Genomic DNA, 20070 nt, shown 5'->3' with positions numbered 1-20070 from the left:
GGCTCCTCAGCCCACTCAACCGATGAACTACGGAATGCCTCAGCAACCTGCCCAACAGCCCGCCAACCAGGCGATGAACTTTGATTTCTTTGGAATGTAGAGAGTTACTGCTGTTAACACTATTTTGCTAGTTTTGTTTGTTGAAGCTGAATTCGGAAAAGCGAATATTCAGAATAATCAGCATATGTTAATAACCGTTCAGGCCAACTTTCCAGTGCAACGACTCCGTTTCGTTGAAAATTTATTATTGAAGGACATGGGAGCTAATTTGTCCGTTGAGGAAACTGCATATAAACAGCTCGACCGTGAGTTGAAAAGCCAGAATGGCAATTATATGCTGTCGATTCAAACATTCTTAGATAGTTGTCAGGCTTTTGATGTATCTATTGTATTGTGATCTGTGATTGCATAGAAAGATTTTGATTATGACCAATACCGGAGTGGTCGCACTGTGGGATTCGAATGAGGGAATGAATTATAGGTTCCATCCAAGCTACTGGAACTACTCCAAGACGAGACACGAGGACGGGATGTAGATAAGAGAAATGTGAAGTTGGGGATAGTCTTGTAATCCATAGATTATTCTTATATTGCAATGTATCGAGAGGGTTATGTACTTTTCTGGAGCCTATATGGCTATTTCGGAGAATGCAGAAGAGATGGTGTCTGCACTGTTAACTGTACTTCGAAAAAAGGACAAGTTGTCACCTGAGTGCTGTGCGGCAGCAATTTCTGCTCTGGATGCTACCGTCTTTCGTCGTTTTTGTAGAGATAGTATTAAGTTTCAGACTTACGAGAATATATTTCTGGAGTCCTTCCAAAAATTGGATGGGTACTATGTAGCTTATGAGAGTGATTGTTAGATTTGAGTTAGTTGCAAGTTGTATTGAGTGGAATGATGACAAGAATGGTATTTCATGCAATGCAGCATGCGAATTTTTCTACCAAGTTTTGAATACGAGACGTGGTCACTATACGGCCAAATTTGTTACATTAGCTTTATCGAAGTTAGTGAAATATGTTTCTTTCCTTTCCCTTCAAACCAAGAACGGGGATCATCCATACATTGCTCTCTTGTTGAAAGCTATGCTTCTTTGCTGCAGTCGAGATCAACTTCATCAGTTTCAGACTATTCTCCTTCAGAACGGTTGTTTCCTCACACATCTGCATCGAGCGTTGGTCGGAAGCAATCCGAAAGATGTGTCTCTAAGTCAGGAAATAGTGATGGCTGTGGCCACAGATTCTGCGGATGGACTAAGGACACTGAATCGAATCTTCCCTAGTCCACTTGTGAAGAAACTAGAATTACCGAGTGATAAGACTCGTTTTACCGGAGTCAGTTACGAGCGACCGATCACTGATAGCGCTACAGACATTCGTCTTCTTGATAATATGGCCCTGGGAGTTGTATTCCCAGTCGAAGCGAACTGGAGCAGTTTCTGGCAGTCTCTACGAGTTGAGAGCAATCATTATGATTTCATTTGGGATAATACGATGTATCAGCAAGCTGTAACAGATTTAGCAAGAGAATTAGAAGATCTGAAATATGATGATGAGTGGGATTATGATGGGTTTCGTGTACAGTACCCTCAGTTACAGAAATTTGTGTGTGTTGATGGTTACTACTTACAGCAGATGTTGGATGCTTATCAGAAAGGAGAAGAAGTTCGGATTGTTCGACCTGTTGAATTCGTTCATCATTTGTGTGATCTCTCCATTGTATCACGTTGTATCACAGACAGAAGATCATTGTTCTATTTGATGCTACGTGTAGTTCAAGGAGAAGAGGCTGCTGTGAAAGATTTTCCTGTGTTACGATATCTGTGTTTTGTTCTGGAAGATTCTGCTGTGGATCCTGTGTTGCAGGATTTGATCTTACAAATTCTGGAACGACTCTGTACGCATCAACGGAATACGGAACAATTCCAGGACTACAATGGATTGGATATGATCACTACTGTTCTTACGGAAACAATTGATGAAGTGATGCGAGGAACAAGTCGTTCTGTTCCTCTGTCAGATGAAGGTAGTGTGAAATGTGATGTTAAACCATTACCTGATATGGAGAGAGTATTGTTGATTCTTCAAGTGTTAAGTAATGCGTGTCATAGTATGGCTCGAATCCGCTCTGATTTGATTACTGAACCTATTCTCAGTCGTATGCTTCGTGTGGCTCTTCTGCTTGTGGACGATCGTTTGGAGCAAACTCTTCTTGATATCATTTCTCTTTCTCTCACATCATGTGCTCGTCTCCAGAGTACAGTATTCCGTTCAGGTCTTTTCCGTGTTCTCCTTCTCTCTTCCTGCGGTCCAGCAGGAATGGATCCAATCGTTGCTGACTTGTTATGGCGATTTAGCTTGCTGCAGGATCCTAGCGATGTGTTGGAGAGCTTTGGGGATGTTGGTGATAAAGTGGATTTGCCTACTTTGATTCAAAGTGCTGGAGATGACAAAGAGAAGGTCGTAGCATTGGCTCATAAGTACAGTTATCTCCGATTTTTCCTTCCCTCGTGTTTAATCTCAGTGTTGATGCGAGAGGGACCAGAACAGTTCAGAGAGGTATTCTCAGCCGAATCTGTGGAGAGTTCGGATGTGTTGTGGGGTACTGACCTACGTTCGCATCTCTCATCAGAACTCCAACTGCAACTGGCTCCTTATATCGAGAGAATCACGGAAGATCCTTCTCAGCAATGGGAGTATTCGATTCCCGCGGTTATCCAATATGTGACGATTGAAGACAAATTGTGTGTTTGTACTGTGTTTTTGGAGGCCTTCCTGCAAGATGAATGTGAAGTTCCATGTACAGTGGATTGTTCTGTGTTCTTGGATGAGTTGATCCGCGAGTTGGATTTGCGTTTGAATGCTGTTCACAACATGAGCGAACCTGGAGATCTGACGTACAAGGATGTAGCGATGATTCTCAAATCACTGCTGAAACTTCTTCGGACGAAGAAGGAAATCTCAAAAGTCGGCAAGAGAGCGTTTGCAGTTTTGGGACGGTGTTTGACAGCCAATTTCATGCTCCCAAGTAATGTGGAGATGGCAAACGATGCGTTAGAGGTGATTCTGGAGGCACTACAGCCTCAGAGCTATGGTAAACCATCCTCCGTGAATCTGTGTGAATGTGCAGAGGCAAACTGCATTTCTGATTTTGATCTTGTGATCCAGAACTGTTCATCTGAAGTTCTGTTTGATCAGTTGGGGGATCCCAAGAGTCTTCTGAGTGAGGTATTACATCGAACTCTCCAATGTGTCTGTTTGATGGCCGGCAAGACAACAACACGAGCTTTAGAGAGTCTGATAGCATTTCCTCATTTCATTCATTCTCTCACTCCCTTCGTATTTCTGGATAATATCGAGTTCTGTCGTCCAGTAGGTCTGGAAGTGTTGCAGACTTTTGAACTGCTTCTTCATGACGAGAAATTGCTAGAGATTGTAGTGAACTGTGGTGGTTTGATCTCGTTCATTCAAATCACTCTCTGTTTGGAGAACAAATCGTATTTGGATAAGGAGATCATTGAAAGTGCTGTACGCTGTCTGGAATTGTTGGCTGGTGTTGATAGTGAAACTCCATCTCCTTCCATTGTATTGGATGCAATGACACAACTGTTAACTCCAGGTCTAATGAAAGCTTTACGAAGTCATTCGTTTTTGGAGAAGATGCGTTCAAGTAAAATTCGTCAGCCACTCCTGATCTGGGATCTGGATATGGCTACACATCTGAGTGAAGTTCTTGCTGCTGAGGATCAGTTGATTGATGAGAGTGAGGATAGTGAGAGTGGTTATTGGAACATTCATAAGTTCTGTAAGCGTGGGGGATATCTCTCTATTTACACGAATCTTCAATCTGAATATATTGTGGATGAAGTGTTTTTGACTCCATTCTTGGAACATCCTGATTCAGAACTCACAGATCCTACTCCAGAACATTTCATGAAGGCTCTCATGGTGAATGTGGTTCAGTTACAAAGTGCACAGGAGCTAGGACTGAGCAATAAGCAGGATCGTACGAATGTATTGGATCGTTTGCTTGTATCTTCGCAGAGTTTGCTAGCCTTGCTCACATATCACCCAACACTACAACAGTCATTTGTTAACGATAGCATGATTCACAAATTGTTTGATTTGCTTCGAGATACCACCATTGGGTGGGACTTGCAGAAGGTTCTCTTATCATTACTTCAAACTGCTGTTTCCACTCCAAGTGGATGTGATATCTTGTCATCATTTGTCCCATCACTTCGTCTGCTCCTTCAAAGCAATTGTTCCAAGACATATATGCCAATTCTCCAGATTCTCGAGCAATTTGCTAACAAGAATGAGCAGGTAGTTCAAATGATTCTCACTTCTGGAATCATTCTCGTTATTCTGGATATGATCCTCTTCTTTGAGAACGGGTATGATGGGGATGTTCAAGATATGGCGGTGATTCTTCTTGGTCAAATGATGAGGAATTTCAAATATGGAGAGGATGTTCGTAAGTACATTGTTGCTCTGTTTACACCTTTGTTCCGCGGGGAAAGTGAAAAGAGTGATGTGCTAGCGAATTGTGATGAGAACCCCAAGGAGTTGTTAGAAGTATTAGCTTCGGACATTCATACCCCAACCGTATACTGGGATAGTCATGTGCGTGAAGACTTGAAGACGTTTTTACGTAGTGAGAGTCGTACGATGCGAACAACAGATCAGGAGTACGAGTATCATGAGAATGAGGTAGCAAAACGAATCAAGCCAGCTCGTGTGACACTGAATGCACAGCTTGTAGTGGCTGATATATTTGTCTGGCAGTTTATTGAATGGCCATTCTGCAAGATCCAGCCTTCAGCTTTCCTGAATGGTCTGATTGAGAATCTGAATGCTGATGTTAATGTGAATGAGAAGAAGGAAGACTATGCAGCTTTGGTAAAGGCTTTGTACCTCTTCCTCCAGGATAATACCACACCTCTTGAAGATGCACTGTACACTTCGATGGTCTCTTTCTGTGTGAATGTATTACGGGAGAACGTGTCTACGGCTCAGGAAACCATCTTATCGGTACTGGAGTTTGTGGTTCAGCAGAATTATGGAATGGCAGAATTCGAACGCAATAATGCAGCAATAGCAGAACGAAGCTATCTACTGGATTTGCTCCAGGCATCATCAGTGCTGGCATCAGCAACGCCTACTTCCATGTTCATGGACGCAGGTAATGCGTATCGAGTAACGGAGATCCTTCGTATTCTGATATCAAAGAGTGTGGCTTTGCGTGAGACCTGTTACCATGGAGGTGTCCTGTTCTATGCATTTGCATCAGTACTGTCTTATTCAGGAGATCTGACAGATTCACGATGTATGGCCAGAGTGTATCTGGCGATAATCAGGGAATTAATAGCAATTCCAGAAGCAGAGGCGGATGTGCTGGAGATCACAACAAGCAAGTTCCAGGACCAGTTCAAGAAGGAGCCATCGATTGTCTATCTGTTCATTCGAATGCAACATGAAGCATTTGATAAGGATGGTAGTATTCGAGTGTGGTCAGTGGAAGTGCGTGAAGCATTGCGAGAGTTGATGAAGGAGGTAGTGGCGAAACTGAATGCTGAGAATATGAAGAGTGAGAAGTGGGATCGTAAGAGCAATCGGTTTACGATGGATGGTGTAAAGAAGCTGTGGGAGAACTACCACAAGAATTCGCGTTCGGAATCCATTGTACCCAAAGATGAAGAGAAAGGCATCAAACTTCGACAAACGACATTTGAGCGTACTCCACATGAAGCTTCGAGTATTTTGAGATCATCTCTTCCTTTGTGTATTTGTTGAATCAAACAGAGAATTGAAAGCACCAATGAGGTTTGGGAGGAGACTGGAATCTTGTCTCCTCTGTATCGATCTCACTATTGAAATCGGGAATGGATTGGACAAATGAAGTGAGGAGGGATTGACTCTTTGCATCTTCTTGACGGGATAGAAAACTGTGTGATAACACTTGATCGATTGTCAGTCGTTGTGTGGGATCCTTTTTCAAGACACCTGCAATCCAACTCCGAAACGCTTTGGAGGGAGATCGTGATGATGGTGGGTATGAGTTAAAAGAAGGGGGATCTCCTTGACCTGTTCGGATCATGACTTCAACTGCCTCATAATGGGCATAGGGAGGATACCCTTTATAGAGTTCGAGGGCTGTGATTCCCAATGACCAGATATCTGCCTAACCATGAATGAACAACTTCAAGACAACAGATGAATTGTATCCCTTGTGATTTACAACTTCAGGTGCCATCCAGCAGGGAGTACCAACAAAAGTATGGGCATGCATTTGCTTCATAGAACCCTCCATAACACGCGCAACACCAAGATCAGCAAGGCAGATTCGTCCCATCGTATCAATGAGAATATTCCCTGCCTTAATGTCTCTACACTATAAGAGAGTGAAAAGAAATACCTGTGAAGGAGATTAGCTTCATGAAGATACTGTAGCCCATACGCCGCCTGCTTGATAACTGCAGCAACTACATTCTCCTAAAGGTGATAAGGGAATCCATATCCTACATCTAAACCTTCATCAGCATCGACTTTTCCTTGCTCCATTTGATATTGGAGAATTCGTAGCAAAGAACCCTTCTCCATAAAGGGAGTGACAATCCATAAGTGATCTTGAACGCAAAAGCAGCAATAGCAACACAGCACATTTGGATGATTACACATTTTCATGGAAATAACTTCTTTCCATAGATCACTGATATTCGTCAAGGCATTTTCTAGTGCAAGGATTTTAATGGCTACAATTTTGTTATTGAGTTTGTTTCGTCCTTTATACACTTTTGCAAACGCTCCCTATCCGAATTATACGTTTCTGCAATTCCCACACGACCCACAATTCCCAAAAGTTCATAGTCCCTAGAATCTGTAGACCAGACTTCCTCTTCTTCCATCACCTGGACAAATCGGAAAAGGCCAAAAAAACAGATTTCTATGAGATGTGGAACAAACAGGATAAAGAACAGATAACAAGAAGTCTGTAAATACTGGATTCTCCTTTACAACAGGAGCCACGATCGATCGGAACAGGTCCATTCCTGACTGATCCTACATATCATTATCGTAACGAATTCATACAAAAATACAACAACTCTTGAGTTCGGCAGTGAGAGATCGTAACCGCCTTAAATCCTTGTGGTCACTGATTAATCCGGCATACATAGAGAGACATCGTTCATATTGAGAACGATCTGGAGTGAGGACACGGAATCGGAATAAATCCGACTCTAGTTGGGTGAACGATAGGAGGGTTGTCAGCACGGGATTTGATGTGACTGGGATAGCAAGAGTGGGTGCCGACCTCGAATATGGAGAGGCTGTAAAAAGAGGCAGATCTGGTCGTACCCAGGTTCCCGCGGTGATAGCGAATAATGCGGAGGTAGCTGAGGGTACAGTGACCTCAATGGCATCCATATTTTGGAACTGTAGACTCACTGAAGAGACCTCCTCCTGCAACATCCAGACTGCATCTGTTTGAACCAATCGTTGCAATGGATGTGTCGAGGAGATTTCCCAGATCGTCAACGATCCCTCGGTGGTGAGAGCAGCCACACGGTCCACAGAGGCACTCGAGTGAACAGCAATAGCTGAAGGGATCCCTGTGAGCTGGAGAGGAGAGATTCGAGTCCGTCCATCAGTAGAGAGGATATAGAGAAGGCCTTCCTGGCTCACCATAACGATGAGATGTGAGGATGAACTTACCAGGACTGGCCGACCTTGTCCTAACCAAGACCACTGTGGATTGCCACTCGAGTCAATGGCCTGGAGGAAGGCCATCATCTCCTCGCTACCCGTCACTGGCATAACCTGAATGGAGAGAGATATTTCTGTTCCTGGGAAGGCAGCTTGGAGAGGCACCACGGCAGGTAGCTTGAGGGCCATGGCAGGGAAACACAAACGAGAAGAGAGAGAAGGAGGTTCTGAAGAGGGCTGTACAGGCTGTTGCTTCTTTCGCTTACGTGTCACTGGCTCCTCGCTCTCCACCGCCCGCTTCCGGGTTTGCGAGGCTTTGGATTGTTGTAGTGTAGGAGGAATAGGTTGAGGAGTGGAGGTGACTGGTTGAGGAGTGGAGGTGATTGGTTGAGGAGTAGAGGTGACTGGTTGAGAAGTGGAGGTGATTGGTTGAGGAGTAGAGGTGACTGGTTGAGGAGTGGAGACAACGGACTGAGCTACTGTGGAAGCTGGGGGCTGAGGTGCAGAAACTACAGGTTTAGGAGCAGTAACAGGTGCTGATGTTGGCGACTGAGACACAGCTACAGAGGGTACTGAGAGGGAAATTGGTTGGGATATCGTTTGTGGAGCAACATTTGAGATTCCCTCAGGTGTCTCCAACATGCTCAATCGTTTTCTCTGATCCATTTTCTCTCTTCGCTGGTATAACTCACTCTCCGAAATAGGTTGACCTCCTAATTCTGCCTCATCAAATTCGACAGCCACCACTCCCTCACCGGAAGCAAACATCAGATACTGACAATTTCGACTCCATGCAATATCTGCCACAACATTCCGTGAGGCACCTCGAAGGACTACCAGAGGTTGATTCAGATCATTTCTCCAAATGGACACTGAGCCATCCTACAAGAAATTCTTCACAAACATAACTACATCACATCCTAAGGATATCAACTGTAACAACGAATCTTGATGACGGAGAAGGGTAGGCGCACATCGAGCTGCCCCAACAATTCCTGCATGACCGACTAATACCACTTGAGGAACCCATGAAGATCGAGCTAAAAGTAAGGCTGTAGGGAACTGTTTCTAGAGGTAATCTTGTGTCAGAGAACCCACATAAACAGTATGGGTCACACACAACATGCTTCCATCTGAGGACCAACAAGCAACCTTGTAGAGGCCACTTCCATATTGATCACTCTGAAGACCCCGAATGGTATGAACACACTCAAAACTGGTTGTATTCCAAATTCGTATTTCATTATCCTTGCTTACAGAAACGATAAACTATCCATGAATAGGTTTCGGAATTCCGACATTTCCACACGGATCCCAATCTACGGAACTCACCCAAGCAGAGTGTCCTTCCAGAATGTGGACCGGAACGTCCTCTTCGAGCGACCACACAAGAACTCGGCAATCCACACTGCAAGAACAAAAATACTTACCATCAGGACTCCATGAAATGTTGGTGACATCTAGAATCGATTTTGATCCCAACTTATACCTGAATGATGTCCTTTGAATATACGAACACATTCATATTGGATTACATCTTCTTCCTCCTCTTCTTCACCCTCAGGTACATTTGTTTTCTCCTCTTCTATCTTCTTTTCTGTTTTTCTCCAAATACGCACCGTTTCATCATCCGAAGCACTAGCAAGTAATCTAGACAGATGAAAAACAAGTTGACAAGAGTACTTGCCATCAGGCGACCATCGGCACGTTGTAACGACGTTGGAATGTCCTTTTAAAATACTCAACAATCTATCCACAGTTTCGTCATTTTCCTTTTCTTCTGAGAAGATAGGATCGAGTGCCCATATCATAACATTAGAATCTACAATAGTTAGAGAAATGAGATAAGAATGTACCTCCTCCTGCAGTTGCTACAAGAGGTTCAGTCGGATGGAAATCAACCGAGTAAATGGAAGTAACTACGTTCAATGAGCTAGCTTTTTGCAACTAGGTACCATCGTGACCAATCCAAGGGACACGGAGGATTCTCATGGAAAAGATGGAATTGATGTGATTTCGCTTCTATGAACCTATCGTATCAGCAAAGATGCCAACACCATAGGGCTATACAAAAATTACGCAGAGCAAATCTCTTGATAACGATTCACCACTTGCGCTGAAGTGTGCATTAGGCAAACTGCCCTTTTGCTGTGTCTGTGGTAATAAGGACCCACTCAAGACATTTTTTGATTATTCATTATGGGTATTAGAATTGAGCTATTTTGAAGTATTTCATGTAATTATCGATTCTGTGATGAGTTACTGTATCAATATTAAAGTTTAGATTCAATTTCTACATCCAAGACGACCATAATAACAATCTATCGCTTGTTTCTGTACTGTGCCATTATCTATATTCCTTATAGACCCGATAGTAGACCAAAAAACCTCATCTAAATGATCAAAGTGATCCAAACAAAGACAAAAGACTTTCATTCCCTTCACTTTGTGTATTTTTTGCCTTTTGGTCTTCCCCGGACTCAAACTCTTTTGAATACGTTTCCTCCTTAGTTCTTCCTTTTCTAATTTCTTTTGAGCCTTACGCTTCTCCCATTCCTCATCTGTCAAGAATTCCTCCTTTCGTTCCATATCCGAAGGAATAATGCCAGAATAACGTACTGCCTCACTCAAGGGATACATATGAATGAGTTCTTTCAATTCCTCATCAGGAGGATAACTGATTTCATTCATCTTCATCACCTCGTCATCCAGCTCCTTACTGAAGCGAACGTAAGTCACCTTTTGTCCGTGACAGAACCCGCAGAATTCATACGTCTTCCATCCTGAGGGTGCTACATTAGCAAAGAGATAAGGAATATCCTCTTTGTCGTCAATGAGTCGCTTCTGCAAAAAGTGGATGAATGTGCGCATTGTCAGATTAGGAGGCAATTCGTCCACGAAATAGACATACAAGTAGAAAAATCGAAGCATGAACTCAATGTGATGGAAAAAGGTGTTGACAGGACTAGTAATGAGAGGCGTTACTTATTCCAACTAAGTTAAATAACGAATGGAATAGGGAGTAGGTTCACAATCCAGAACAAAGTTGCGGGAATTGTCAAGAATAAAGGAGAAAAGGAGACGATAATCATCAATTTCAAACCGTCGATGAGCGAAGAGTACGAATGTATTCAAAGCTCGAGCTGCAAAGTTGGAGAACCCAGGTAACTTCCTTACAAAGTACTGGTAATGGACGTAGCGCTCTGGAGCCTCTCGTCCCTTAATGTCGAAAATGGCTAGAATCAAGACAAGAAGCCAGGACAACCTTTTGGGGACAACTTAACGAAGTGATAAAGCATGATGCATGTATCAATCATTGAAGAGCAACTGCTCTTCTTGAGAACATCCATTCGTTTTTCAACGACTCGCTTGATAATGGTCGCAGGACGATTAAAAACTCGTTCTGCCTTTTGAACCTTTTTCCCATTGACACGGATCTACGGTTAAAATAGGATGGATGACAAACCCAAGCCAGAATTGAGTTGACTTCGGCATCAGTCACAGTATCATACCGAAAGGATTCCTGAAGAAGAGCACTTTTCAGATTGGTGATGAACGACGAATGATTCATCTTATCCTTTACAAGCTCATAGATTTCTTCTTTCATAAGTCTTCGTTCAAGCTTATGGGCTTTTTGGTTATAGAGGAACTAAAATTAAAGGAATAAGAAACAAATACATCATACATCTCAGATAGGCCATGCATATGGTTCTTCTCACAAATTGTCAACACTGCACATTTGATATCATAAAACCGTTCAATCATGGCACCATCATAGCCTTTCATTTGTCTCCTGCTGAAAAATATACGATCGTACTCGTAAAATGACAGGAAAAAGATTGGTAAGGAAACGACCTAAATAGAAACGAGATCGCTTCTAAAAGTACTTGTTCGAGAGGGCGTTTCATTGGAACCCTTTTTCGATTTCCATCTGTAGTCATTATTCTTATATGATTACTCATCCCATGAAACGAGAGTTATCATTCGATTCAGTACATCCATTTTGCATGTCTAATTTGTAGATTCAAGAACCAAATGAGTTTGAATCGAAGCGTGCGAATTTGTTTCAAATGCCGAGTATGGATCCAATGAAACGAGACAAACGGTGTAATCCAGAGTCGATGGAAGAAATGTGTAAACGTCCTCGTGTAGGATCGAGTACGTGGCAGAATTCTCTGCCGGAGTCTTTTATTCGTACCTTAGCTTTTCCTGGAGAAGGATCTTCAGAGATTCCTCACTCTTTTATTCAGAAAATGGAAGAGGATGCCTACCGGTAGGTTTTTGGATTGTTTTTATGATGAAATAGGCAAAGTTCTGAGTATCGAAACCAAGCATTAACGATATATCGTAATCCTAAGGAAGAATCGAATGGAGAAGAATCTGAGGAAGAGGGAACAGAGGATTTGGGTGTCGTGTCCTATTATTACCCACCGTTGGAACCATCCAACTTAATGGAAGTGGTACCTGAACCCAACGAAGAACCAGAAAATGAAACTGTGAATTATCAACAACAGTTGATGGAGACTGGAATGCTGGGAGTGCCTCCAATGAACTGGAATTTGTAACATTTGTACTCTATACAATTTTCTCTCTTATGTTTGTTGCAGTGTCATTCTTCTCCAAAGAGCCTATATTTTGGTTTATCCATCGATCAGCTTCTGGTGGTTCGAAAGAATCACAAAAACAAGACTTCATATCTTTCTTGAATGAGTGCACCTGAAGTAGTAGAGTCTCGTTTTGTATACTCCTTTTGAATAACATATGATGGAATAGAATCTGCAAGCTCCTGAGTATTGCCCGAAAGCAACTCCTTCGCGTTTTGCTTTTCTCGAAACTACAAGTTCAAAGCCGGGAAGGTAACTATTCTATGGAATTAAAATGATTGATATAGACAGCGTAGTGGATCTTGTTCTTCTCGACGTCGATCTCAGTCTCTCTCCCTTCAACTGGAAGCTCGAAGACCTGTACATAAAAAGAGGAGTGAATTAAGGAGTTAGGTGTTGCGCGTCAAGATATCAAACTTTAGTCCAGATTTTGACAAAGCTGGATTTGTGGAGATGATGAACTCCCGGTTTTCTGATATTCGGAGCATTGATTTCCAACCTCGTTACAATGAACGAGGTCGTCTCTTCGGGTTCATCACGTTTGAATCGGAGATTGGCTACAATGATATTTTGTTGATGAAGAGTATTGCCTTTGGTCCCGATGTTTTGAACATCGAACCTGGTCAAGACAAGGGAAGTATGCCTACAAGTGTACAGATAAGATCTTGGTATTCATGTAGACGACACTAGTCCTTTCCAATGTTCCTGTCAGTACAACAGAAGGGGATTTCAAACAATGGATCGTGGTTGTTGTGGTAGTATTTGATATATAGGAAAGACAAAGTGTTCAACCTCTCTCTTTCACGTATCACCGAGCTGATGGCTTTCGAGGTCTCGTGTTTGTCCAGTATATGAACATTGAGGATGCTGGAATTGCTTGTGGTTGTCTCAAAGACTCGATTTTGAGTGGTGTTCCCATTAAAGCAGAGTATAAGAAAAAGACAGATCGAAGAGAATTTGATAGTTCCAATTCGCCCGTATTTTTGTCATCAACAGCTCAACAGATTTGGAATCAAATCACGACATTCAAGTCGAAGTTTGTGGAGCGCAATACAGGTACGGTTCCTTCTCTTGTATTTCCTCACGACCTTGCTCCGTAGGTGTAAATAGTGGGTATGATGTAGATATGAGAAGTCTATCGTGTTCACCTACGCAGAGAAGTTGGGATTGTGTCACTACACACAGGAAGTGGGAGACACGAAGATGATCATGTTGTCTAACACACCTCCCGGAGCCACTACACGGAAGTCGCGTTCGGGTTCTGTGGAAACGAAGGAGGTATCGCTGCGAAAGCCTCGATCAGGGTCGGTGGAGATGTCACGACGCCCTCGACGTATGTCTTGCCCTACCCTGGAATCGGCTCCTTTTGTTCAAAAGAAGGAGATTCGAAGTGTTAAGGAGGCAAATAACAGGGAGGCAAAAAGTGGTGGCAAAGGGGCGGATGGCAAAGGGATGCATTAAAGCATCTCTATTATCCTGCTGAAACGTAATCTTCTTTTGTTCTTAATTGATTGGCGTGTAAAGTATTTGGCATATATACGTTCTTTGTTGAGATACTTGACCACTTTTTCCTAATGAGCACACCGAAGGAATCGATCTCCGAAGAGGGAAGAATCCTTAACTTCACACAGAGCCTTTGTATGGCTTGGAAGCATCATTCATCCTAGATTCGGGAGATCTCCTTCTCCTACAGCAAAACAAAACATGGAAAAGTCAGTTCTTTGTTCTAACGTACGACGAAAAGCGGAGTGATAAGTGATATAGTCCCGATAGTCTTCTGTATTATAAAGATTCATTCCAGTACAAAAGCCATCGTAATTCCCCTAATGGAGTGATCAAATTGAAGCATATTACAGGTACGTGTTATTAGTGCCTCTTATTCTAGGAATGCAACCGGATTCGTCTAACGATCGTGCTTTTCGAATTTGCTGCTTAGAAGGAGATATCACTGTGAATGCTCGTTTCCTAGATGCGATGGAAGGCTGGAAAACAGCTATTCAGTGTTCATGCGACATGCTTCGTGGAGAAATGGAACAAGAACAAGAAACCGAAGATATGAAGGAGTCTCGTATATTCAACGACATTGTTACATTTTTCCTGAGAGAGCATGAGTCGACCTATGAACTTGATCGGGTCCAAGGCGTTTTGGAAGAACTAAAGAATGCATTCATTAAAACGGTTCCCGAAGAATTTGCCAATCGTCTCAAAGCGAATTGGAAAATTGATAGAGAAGAGGAACAGAATGAACTGGAGAATGCTACCATTCTAGGTATTGAAGAGAGTGAGTCTCAATTTGATCAAGAAATGAAGGCATCATTTGAAGTACTTCGCGGTGGTTCCATGGAAGAAGTGAGTCATCTTCGTCATGTCGATATTGTGGATGTCTGTTGCAGTACTTCAGTTCTTGCCTATCTGACGAGTACTGGTGATCTGTATCTCTCTCATCGGGACAACCAAGGGGTATTTACTGAACCGATTTTGAACCAATTTTTGTGTATTCGCCGAACTCTCCAAAATAGTCGTATCAAAATGGTTGCTTTGGGGGATTCCCATTGTCTCGTTCTCCTTGACAGCGGATTTGTCTATAGTTGGGGAAATAATTCTTTTGGCCAGTTAGGTGTGCCTGGTACTTCCAGTGATGTTCCTCACTTGGTCGCTTCGCTGCTGGAGTCACGGATTGTTTGCATTGCTGCTGGATACAATCATTCGTTGGCTGTTGATGAGACGGGAACTGTGTATGCCTGGGGATCCAATGCATGTGGTGAGTGTGGAGTGGGCGATAGCTTTGGAACTTTAATTCCTACTCCTATGCGAGTTCTGGCTTCCTGCCGATCGGTGGCGGCAGGAGACTCTTTCTCTCTGTTTGTGACAATGAATGGAGAGGTTCTGGCATGTGGTCGTAGTGGTGATGGCCAGTGTGGACCTTTTGATGGGGAAGTGTTACGAACGCCACGTTTGGTAAGTGGCTTCCCTCCCAACACCATTCTGAAGAAGGTAGCATGTGGAGAGAGTTTTTCAGTAGCACTGGATCACAGTGGACATGTGTAGGGATTGGATTCTGATAGTCAGTAGAGATTCACATGGGGTTCAGCGTGTTATGGAGAGCTGGGAATCCGTGACCCTCTGAGTAGTTCATCTCCCGTTCCTGAAGATTTCGAACATCGTGTAGTATCCTTTCTCCCAACGCAACTATATCTCGGCTTGGTACTTCATAAACAGGAAGAAGCTGTTGATATTCGTTGTGGCCCACATTTGGTTCTCCTTCGGACTTCACAAGGTCGTGTTCTAGGATGGGGTCAGAATAAGAATGACTGTCTGGGTGAGTCCAAACCAGTGTTCTATCGCCCTCAACTTCTCACTCATCCTGCGCTCCATGATATTCTAAGTGTTGCTGCTGGAGATGGAGTGTGTATGTTCATTCGTGCGAAGCAAGGAATGGACACCAATCAGGAAGGTCGGTATAGCATGAAGGATTCGCTTCAGGAGAAACAAGTTGATTCTTCTCTGTCAGATACATCAACATCCACTCTCTGGAAACGATTCCTTTCGGTAACCACACGTGGTCACAGCCAGGAACAGGGTCCACAGATAATGGCAGGCGATTCGTCACGTTTCGGGACTCAGCAGAGCTCAGCAAGTCACATTCGACAGCAGGAGCTGATGGAACAGAAGCGAGTGGGACTGTGGAGAGGCCAGTTGTTGTTGGAATACCGAACGAAGGGATTGACAAGTCGTGTGGAACAGGAGTGGAGACGTGGGTTGCCGATGGAGCTCCGAGGAGTTCTGTGGTCAGATCGAATTGGCAACCATCTTCACCTGACTGAAGAGATTTACGCCATGTACAAACGTTACTGGTATCGACAACGCCTCTCTTTTGCTTATACATTCCGAGACCAGAATAGCACCTCCTCTTGTCCTCTCATTGGCAGAGAACAGACACTTCGAGGAGTTGGTGTAGATTTGTCAAGGACCTTTGGTTCTTTACAACTATTCCGTGTTGGCTCTGCTCTTCGAACCAAACTACAGCAGTGTCTTGAGATCTTTGCCATTTATCGGCCCGATTTGGGGTATGTTCAAGGAATGAGTTTCATTGCGGGTTTATTGGCTGTGTACATTCCTAACGAGTATGATTTGTTCCGTTCTCTTGCCAATCTCTTAGTCAGTCATCATTTCTTTGCTTATTTCCAAATGAATCAGATATTGCTTCCGTCAGTGTGTTGTGAGTATCTTATGTGTAGAAAGTATTCCCATCTCTTTGATTACTGTTTAAAGGCATGCTGTCCCAAGGTAGCCCAACATAAACGGGAACTCCAACTTCCAACTGATGTATTCTTCTTTCAGTGGATGCAATGTGGTTTTCTGAATGTGTTACCGATGGGTGTAGGAGATGAATCGAATCTTTCATGTAGATCACATCTCTGATTTGGGACTCGTTCTTGCTGGATGGAACAGAGTTCTTTTATCGTATTTCTATTGCGTTAGTACTTCTTCTCCAATCTGAGTTGTTGAAGGCGGACTATGAGGAGTTTATTAAGGTAAGAGAATTGTATACAATACATTTTAGATTATTACTTGTCACTCAGAGAAGAGATTGTTATGGAATTCGGTGGTTACCGAGAAATCTCTGATTTCAACAGCTACAAGTATTTCGTTTCCTATGGATATGAAAGCGGCAGTGAAGTTGCTTGAGCGGGAGATTGTTTGAAGGTGTTGTATTTATAGTTATAATGGTCTTTGTTTAAGCAACTATCCATATGACTTGAAGAGATTCTTGGTATTGATCAAGAATCGCGTGAAGAACTGATCATTTCGTCTATGGAAGTTGATGTGAAACCGATAATAGAGGCAATTGTTGATGGAAAAGCAGTTTCGCTTCAAGATAGGCTTCGACTTGTAGAGTATGGAATTGGAGTGAAATTATGATTTAAAGACGATTTATGATCGTAGAAAAACAATCGGAAGTGATTGCAAGTATTATCAACGTGTTTGCTTCCTATTGTCGATCAATTTGCTCTCTGTGCAATTCTGCATCGGAATGTGTTGATGTATATGAAAAGTATCAAAAGGCGTTTCTAATCGTATCAGGCATCGTATTACTTACTATTTTTGTTGTAAGTAGATTGACTCACCGGTGGTGATCCCACGACTTGCCCGATCTGTATTCTTTGAACTGGTTGTAAATCCAAAGCGGGATTTGATTCTTGCTACAATCTCCCCCGTGCTATTAGATCAACAAACATACTGCACTATGATTCATGACTTGGATCCTGATGATTCGAAAGGGATTCTTTCGGGTTTTCTCTGCGACCCTCTTCATGACTATTATCTTCATCAACTCGAAGATATTTCGGCACTTCCAATCCTAATAACACAGATGGATTCCTGGAAAGAACGAATTCCTCATTTTGAGGAGTGGAAACGAAATCTCTTTATCCAGTTGTCTTCCGATGACATTCGAAGTGAATTCAGTCAGGTCCATCCATTCCCGTTTACCCTCTGTTCGTCTCTCTATCCATTTGTGTCACAACAATCACAGTCGGTTCTGATAGAGCTGTGTGAAGTTGCAGCAGAGACGATGCTACAGTCTCTGTCATATGGAGACCAATTCATATCGATTCTACAGAATTGCAAACAGATTCTAGGCCCCAAACTAAACCATTTACTTCGATTGCCTCTAGTGTTGGAGACAGTGGAGCTGAAGGTCCATGAAGAGTTAAGTAAGAATCGTCTTTCGGAGGAAGTACTGGACGGCCTGCTGTTATTCCAAGAGGAGCGTCAGAAGGATGCAGAGACGTTATATTATGCTCTATTTCTCTTCCGATGGTGTCAACAGACAATTGATCGAGAAATCGAGAAACAGGCTTCGATTCGCCTTCAATCTCTGTTATCCGCGTCTACAATTGCTTCAATAAATCAGATTCGTGAACTTCAAGAACAAATGATCAATTCTGCTCTTCTATCACCATTTTTAGGGAATCCAGCATATCGCTATGAAGGAGGATCGCGAGATGATCGGAGCTATGAGATCCAAGGTGAATATGTATGAGAATTGAGAAGGATATTTATGTAGGGTCATGTTATCTTGTTATATGATGGCGTTGAGATTCATTGTTGTCCTGCTCAGGCCAAATTATTATTACTATTTGAGGAGGATACAATTTCAATGAATCAACTTATTGCATTATCTCCTTTTCAACCATCTGTAACTCGATTTATCCTTCAATCGTTAACATGTTGTGAAAGTACGGAAGAAATGATTCGACTTGTCATATCCAAAGAGACGATAGAACTTCCTTCTTTGGTTTCACCTCCCTCTTTGCAGTCCTTAGCGTCACTATTAAGTCCATCCATAGAACATGATTCATTGATTGATGAAGATACCAAACTGAGTTGTCAAGTGATGAAAGTGATGAAACAGAAGAAGCGACTATCTGAACAGGCATTGCTTCATGTATTAGAGAAGAGTCAGTCCGTTGATAGAGTGAATCTGAAGCGTATACTAGATGTGTTGATAGAGAAAGAATACTTGACGCGAGATCCACAGAATGAGTGTATGTTGAAAATTTGTTGTGTTTGTTGAGAAGAGAAATGCTACTATACTAAGAAGCAGCAGTCTTGTGAGTAGTAAGAAAGCATGCATAATGTATCAGTACTTCCGAAGTCCATTGGATCTAGACACAAAACCATTTAATATAACAATAGCAATTAGTGTGTGATTCAATATCATTTGAACCTGATTCCCTGTCAGCACTGTGGACTATGATCTTTACTTAATGAAGTGTAGAGCCGAATTATACTGAAAACTTGAAGACAGTAGCCGACTCACTACATTCTTTGTCACATATTTGCCATTTAGGCGAATGAAGTAGTTAAAAGAATCCGAATCTCAATTGTAATCAATCGACCCTACTGACACTCTTCAATTTCTTCACTTTTTCAAAAGGACAATAATGATTCTTCTCATAGAATGGACACTTTATATGAATACCTTCAAAACTAAGTAATGGACTATCTGCTTCGAATAATCTTTCAATGATCACTCTCAACTTCCATTATCCCATATAATTAGATATTTCGACCATATCCTCTAAGCCGAGATAGAGCAGGGAGATCTAATTAATGATTATCAATACCATTCATTCATACTCCTCATTATCAAGGAATACAATTCGATTCTTGCTAGATTACCCATACTAAATACACCTTGAAAAGTGGAAAACCCAAGAACAACAGATTGTAGTTGCATGAGATCTTATTCATAATTCCTTCAAATACCTTACTTTCACATATCACTGAATGACATTTATTAAAGACATTATTACTGGACACAATGACACAAGTGAAAGAGAATTTGTCAATTCCAAAGACTCATAACAATAGAATCACTTCTTTCAGTTGATTACACATTTACTTTCATTACTAGTGTTACCAAATAGCTGGAAGCTACTCTCCAATCTTTACATAACTACTTAATCCTTCCAACACAAGGTAATTCACCTTTATCAAATGATCATTTCCGATCTCCAATACTCAATCCCTCTTAGACAATGCGTATTCAATACAATCAGAATATATCCATCTTCATAGTGTTTGACAACATTGTATTCGCCATTAATCCACTTTCGTTCTCTTACCACACTCATATCACTCCATTTTTCTTTCGCTTACCTCTTCTATACCATTCTTCCACTCTCCTATCTATATAGGTAATCCCTCTTTGTATAGGGTTTTTACTACATTTCGTTCTCCATTCTTAAAT

At 42.2% G+C, this 20070-nt stretch overlaps 5 protein-coding genes across 5 annotated transcripts; 3 read left to right on the top strand and 2 right to left on the bottom strand.

Annotated features, from left to right (window-relative positions):
• Window positions 1-256: 256 nt before the first annotated feature.
• JH06_3079 (hypothetical protein) lies at window positions 257-5796 on the top strand (the record flags this gene model as incomplete). The annotated part of the gene is made up of 5 exons (XM_014671275.1): window positions 257-379; window positions 413-451; window positions 482-547; window positions 579-832; window positions 864-5796. 5 exons carry the CDS (start codon window positions 257-259, stop codon window positions 5794-5796), a joined length of 5415 nt encoding a protein of 1804 aa, XP_014526761.1.
• A 1-nt stretch (window position 5797) lies between these two features.
• JH06_3078 (STE fray protein kinase) lies at window positions 5798-6681 on the bottom strand (the record flags this gene model as incomplete). Its single annotated transcript, XM_014671274.1, has 4 exons — window positions 5798-6184; window positions 6215-6389; window positions 6419-6495; window positions 6526-6681. The coding sequence occupies 4 exons, from the start codon at window positions 6679-6681 to the stop codon at window positions 5798-5800; spliced, it is 795 nt and encodes a 264-aa protein (XP_014526760.1).
• A 405-nt stretch (window positions 6682-7086) lies between these two features.
• On the bottom strand, window positions 7087-9518 carry JH06_3077 (histone transcription regulator; the record flags this gene model as incomplete). The annotated part of the gene is given in 7 exon segments (XM_014671273.1): window positions 7087-8589; window positions 8617-8775; window positions 8806-8976; window positions 9040-9167; window positions 9197-9357; window positions 9375-9436; window positions 9465-9518. The coding sequence occupies 7 exon segments, from the start codon at window positions 9516-9518 to the stop codon at window positions 7087-7089; spliced, it is 2238 nt and encodes a 745-aa protein (XP_014526759.1).
• Window positions 9519-12413: 2895 nt separating this feature from the next.
• On the top strand, window positions 12414-13772 carry JH06_3076 (hypothetical protein; the record flags this gene model as incomplete). The annotated part of the gene is given in 7 exon segments (XM_014671272.1): window positions 12414-12446; window positions 12481-12563; window positions 12599-12671; window positions 12705-12962; window positions 12992-13066; window positions 13085-13407; window positions 13436-13772. The coding sequence occupies 7 exon segments, from the start codon at window positions 12414-12416 to the stop codon at window positions 13770-13772; spliced, it is 1182 nt and encodes a 393-aa protein (XP_014526758.1).
• A 552-nt stretch (window positions 13773-14324) lies between these two features.
• JH06_3075 (hypothetical protein) lies at window positions 14325-17016 on the top strand (the record flags this gene model as incomplete). Its single annotated transcript, XM_014671271.1, has 4 exons — window positions 14325-15353; window positions 15384-16691; window positions 16721-16846; window positions 16876-17016. 4 exons carry the CDS (start codon window positions 14325-14327, stop codon window positions 17014-17016), a joined length of 2604 nt encoding a protein of 867 aa, XP_014526757.1.
• Between the last annotated feature and the right edge of the window lie 3054 nt (window positions 17017-20070).

Source organism: Blastocystis sp. subtype 4 (genome assembly GCF_000743755.1).
Source record: "Blastocystis sp. subtype 4 strain WR1 chromosome Unknown seqid_0177, whole genome shotgun sequence".
Lineage (NCBI taxonomy): Eukaryota > Bigyra > Opalinata > Blastocystidae > Blastocystis > Blastocystis sp. subtype 4.
Note: the sequence above shows the minus strand (reverse complement) of the source record. Positions and strands in the feature narration are given on the sequence as shown.